Consider the following 4910-nt stretch of genomic DNA (forward strand, 5'->3'; position numbering starts at 1 on the left):
TGTTCATCTTCAAATTATGCTTCTTTTAGTGTGAAAACCTTTTCTTGACTTTTTGTAATAGTGGTATCATACACTGTCCTTTTGTGATTGGCTAATTTCACTCAGCTTAATGTTCTCCAGGTTCATCCATGTGGTGACCTATTTCCCAGACTTATTGTGAACCTTTAGCACTGCTTAGTGTTCTATTGTGTGCGTATATCAGTTTATCCATCCTTCCACCAGTGGGCATTGAAGTCTTTTTCATCTTTTTGCTATAGTGCTGAATAGTGCTGTCATGAACATGGTTTTGCAAATATCTGTTTGTGCTGTGGCTCTTATTTCTTTAGGATATAAACCAAGTAGAGGGATTGCTGGGCCATATAATATTTCTATTCGACAGGGAAAGATTCTCAAGATCAGATCTAGTGCACTGTGCAACCCATGCCATTCACACCATCTTTATGAGAACTTTCAGCCACAGTGATTCATGAATTACGATGATCAAATTTTTAAGAATAAAAATATGTAATCATAAGATCACTTGCGATGGAATACCAGATAAGTGCTTGTGTCTCTATTTAAAAGTAACTACTGTTTGAATGTTCTGTTCACTTAAGGCCGTTCATCCTTGATTTATAAATTCCAGTTAAATCACAGTAAGGTACTTTTACATTTTATGATGGCACTACATTGCTTGAGGAGAGGAGGCACCAAGTCATCCTTTTACAACCCTTGTCTGTTTATTTTTCAGGTCAATAACTCGCTCTTACTACCGCAACTCAGTTGGTGGATTTTTAGTATTTGACATCACTAACCGACGATCCTTTGAACATGTGAGAGATTGGCTAGAAGAAGCAAAAATGTATGTACAGCCATTTCGGATTGTGTTTCTGCTAGTTGGACACAAGTGTGATTTAGCTTCACACCGTCAAGTTTCAAGGGAAGAAGCTGAAAAACTGTCCGCAGACTGTGGCATGAAATATATAGAAACCTCAGCAAAAGACGCCACAAATGTTGAAGAATCGTTCACAATCTTGACAAGAGACATCTATGAACTTATTAAAAAGGGAGAGATTTGTATTCAGGATGGCTGGGAAGGGGTCAAAAGTGGTTTTGTTCCGAATACTGTGCATTCTTCTGAGGAAGCAGTAAAGCCCAGGAAAGAGTGCCTATGCTGACTGCAACCATGCCAAAGAACGCAGAAGGGCAGACCGGGGGTCCGTTCCAGAGAAATACCAATATTAAAAGCAGAATGCCGCAATGAAAGCATTTAAGAACGTCATCTACCTGACTCACTGCCCATATTAACACTGTTGTGTAAGGTCTTTAATTCAGAGCACTATGCTTATGTGTTAAACTATGAGATTGGATATTAGCAGACAAGCCAAACTTTTTCTAGAAACTCAAGTATCCGCATAATTACCTCCGTTTTCACCTTGTTATCACATGACTGGCCTTAGTGTCCAAATATGGCAATCTTTCTCCTTTATCTTGACAGTCTGAAATGGTGTGTATGTGTGGTCTCATTTTAAACTTTTAACAAGAAGTATAGTCTCTGGAGTTAATTCATTTTAAACAGTAAAATGGGTATCAAAGTACACTGTTCACTTACAAAGACTTCTCAGAGGTATCGACCGGAACTAAAACGGTAGTTTCCTACTTAAGGAACCAGGTTTTTTAACCATTTTCTTTAATTTTGTCTGAACATAAGGGAATACGTTTTATACTAATTTTTCTTCTCTGAGTTATTGCTCCTGAACATTTTATATCTTTTAGATGTGTCTGAGAATCTAAGCAAAATATTTTACTGCAAATACATGTAAAAATACAAACAAGCACCCATTTATCAGCAAATGTTTTCATATTTTAGTATACTGTCCTGCCTTAGGCAGAGGAAACAAGTTCACTGATATGCTGGCAAATTCAAAGAAATTAAATGCAGTTTACCTTGAACTAGTGTCAAAATTATCAATATACGTAAATAGAACATATTTCTTTTTTTTCCCTTTTAAAATCATTTTATTGGGGGCTTGTACCACGCTTATCACAATCCATACATCCATCCATTGTGTCAAGCACATTTGTGCATTTGTTGCCCTCATCATTCTCAAAACATTTTCTTTCTACTTGAGCCCTTGGTATCAGCTTCTCATTTTTTCTCCCCTCTCTCTGCCCTCCCTCCCTCACGAATCCTTGATAATTTATAAATTATTATTATTTCGCCATGTTTTACATGGTCTGACATCTCCCTTTACCCGCTTTTCTGTTGTCCGTCCCCCAGGGGAGAACATATTACTAAATTATCTTATTTCCAGTACAGGAAAACTATAGAAAGGAGTTTTCTGGGAAATGGGCTAAATTATTTGATATATTTAGTACTCAAATTGTATTTTATAATCTCATCTGTAAAAGTGAAGATGGAATAATGAATCAAGAACTTCAATGACTTCTAAGCTCCCTAATTTTTAACTTACCAGTTTAAACTCCTTTCCTGGAAGGGGCATTTTGAGCATGATGTCAACTGTTTTGTAACGTACATTTCTACTCTATGCTGTATGCCATGTCTAATCATGAAGAGGGGCACTGCATGAAAGCTGTCCTCTTGGAAACGTGAGATGTTGACTATTAAACTGCAGTTACCTCATTTGTTTAAAAACCAAAGCAGACTAGTTGAAAAGAACATTTAACTAGAAATTAGAAAGCCTGAGTTCTAAGCTTGCCTTTACTGTACCAATATTTGACCATGAGTAAATCATCTAACCCCTCCAAATAGCAGTTTTTCTCATCCATCGCATATGAAGCTAATTCCCCACTGATGGTGTTGTAGGGATTGTTTTGAGAAGTAAGTGAATCATGAGGAAAAAGTTTTGTAAGCAGAGAAAACATGCAGATGTGAAATTGGCACCTGCTCGCGTGCGTGCAGGAGAGGTTTCTTAGCATTTCTTCTGTCCATCCCAGTCCAGAGGGAGCAGGAAAAGGTACAGGTTCTCATGGATCAAGGGAAATCCTTGGTTTAGATGCCTACCCGCTGCCCTTTTCGTCTGAAGCACTGTCCTCCACAGTGGAAATGCTGGGGAGCAAATCCCCCCTGGAGAGTTAAGCCAATCACAAGTCTTGTTCAAAAGGGATGGAACTCATTGAAGTGCTGGGTTAGTATACTATTTTTAGAGAGTTGTTTTTTTTTAAATAGTATCTTTTCATTAACAACCTACAAGGACATTTTGTCTTATAAATTGTCAACCAATTCCCATTCTTGCAGCTTGACTTTTATCTGGGCCTATCATCTACTAGTAGATAGGGTATTTTACTTCCTAATCAGGCCAAGTGGAAAATTCCCTCTTGAAACAGAAGTATCTACACAATTGCCTCCATTCGCATTTTGTTAGCATGGCTCTGACCTTGTTGCTGTTGTTGTTAAGGTGCCATTGAGCTGGTTCTGACCCATCGCAACTCTATGCACAACCAAACGAAACTCTGTCCGATCCTGCCCTTTCTGACATCAGTGTTCAAAAATGTTCGTGTTGCTCATTTTCTTCGACAGCTTGAAATGTGTTTTAGGCATCTTTGAAATGGATATTTAATCATATTTTTAAATCCTTATATAGGTTCCTCTAGAAATTTTTAATAGTGTTATGGTGAAAAGAATGTAAATTATAGCATCATTATAAAATTTTTGAATATTTATAATAGCAACATCCTCTTGACATATTCTGATTGATTTTACTAACATGAGTTAAAACTGTCATTGATGGTATGAGAACCCACTTGGCCCCAAAGCATCGGATTGTCTGATTTTACTGTTACAATATAGTATATCTTATTTTCAAACCATTCACCTTCACCCAAATGGCATCAACTCAAACCATGGATATCTAACAGTTGTTTAAAGTATGCTAAAGTTTAGCTGCTAAGATATAAAGTGAGATTGAACCTGGAGTGGACAACATTTATAATACTCATGTTGGGATAAAACTAGTTTACCGAATGAAAAATACATGTTCTAGAATTAAAGAACTAGAAGAAACAAAGGGGAAGGTGGAGCCACAAAAAGTTGCTATTTACCAAGGTGTCATACATGAACAGAAGCCCAGAACTCAGATTCCTGACACCAAGCCTTTTCTATTACCGTGTGTGTGTGTGTGTGTGTGTGTGTGTGTGTGTGTGTTTAGAGAGAATGAAAGGAAAGTGTGATGTAACTGAATCCACAAAATACTAAAATTAAGCCAGATCATTTTGATGTTGGGGAGGAGCTATAATACAACAATAGTAACATGAACAATGACTACCAAGATCTGAGTTCTTACACAAAATTGCCAACATGCCTGTAAAACTGCAGCCACATATCTTGATCCATGTGTATATGGATGTGTAATAGCTGATCTATTTTCCTACACATTGGAACAGAGAATATGGATAAGTATAATGTCAAAATAGTAAAATTCTTCAGGTCAAACAATTTGACTTAAGTCTCTTAGAAATCAGATGGACTTGATTTCACATTAAAATTACTTAAATTTCATGTTGCTTAAAATTTTAAACTAATAAATATGTACCAAATTATTGAATATTTTAGCTAACTGTGGTAGAAGAGAAATTAAGAACTGCAATAAATGATGCCTGACAGAAATCACTTAGAAGGGAAACCTGGGAGTGTAGTGGATTAGGAATTGGGCTTACAGCCTTAGAAACCCTTGGGATCGGTTCTACTCTTTCCTGTAGGGTGACTATCAATCAAAATTGACTTGATGGCGTTTGGTTGATTGGTTGCAGCTGCTTAACACTTTAAGTTCATGTACTGATGTGATGGTTCATTAAATGATAAACCAAGCCAAAGTGACTACATCAGAGTGCTTTCAAATGCCATCTTGAAGTATGTATACATACATGATAGTAGCAAACGTGATTTCTTGAGCATGTACTTCAGGTTTCCA

At 36.9% G+C, this 4910-nt stretch overlaps 1 protein-coding gene across 1 annotated transcript in view; it reads left to right on the top strand.

Annotated features, from left to right (window-relative positions):
• RAB39A (RAB39A, member RAS oncogene family) overlaps positions 1 to 1943 on the top strand; it is a 30922-nt gene extending 28979 nt beyond the window's left edge. The window contains exon 2 of the mRNA XM_004708986.2: positions 731 to 1943. Coding sequence (XP_004709043.1) covers positions 731 to 1157 — 427 coding nt within the window. The 3' untranslated portion in view covers positions 1158 to 1943. The remainder of the gene's footprint in view (positions 1 to 730) is intronic.
• Positions 1944 to 4910: the final 2967 nt, after the last annotated feature.

Source organism: Echinops telfairi, unplaced genomic scaffold, assembly GCF_000313985.2.
Source record: "Echinops telfairi isolate 266 unplaced genomic scaffold, ASM31398v2 ScPeMD7_7421;HRSCAF=8459, whole genome shotgun sequence".
NCBI classification, from domain to species: domain Eukaryota; kingdom Metazoa; phylum Chordata; class Mammalia; order Afrosoricida; family Tenrecidae; genus Echinops; species Echinops telfairi.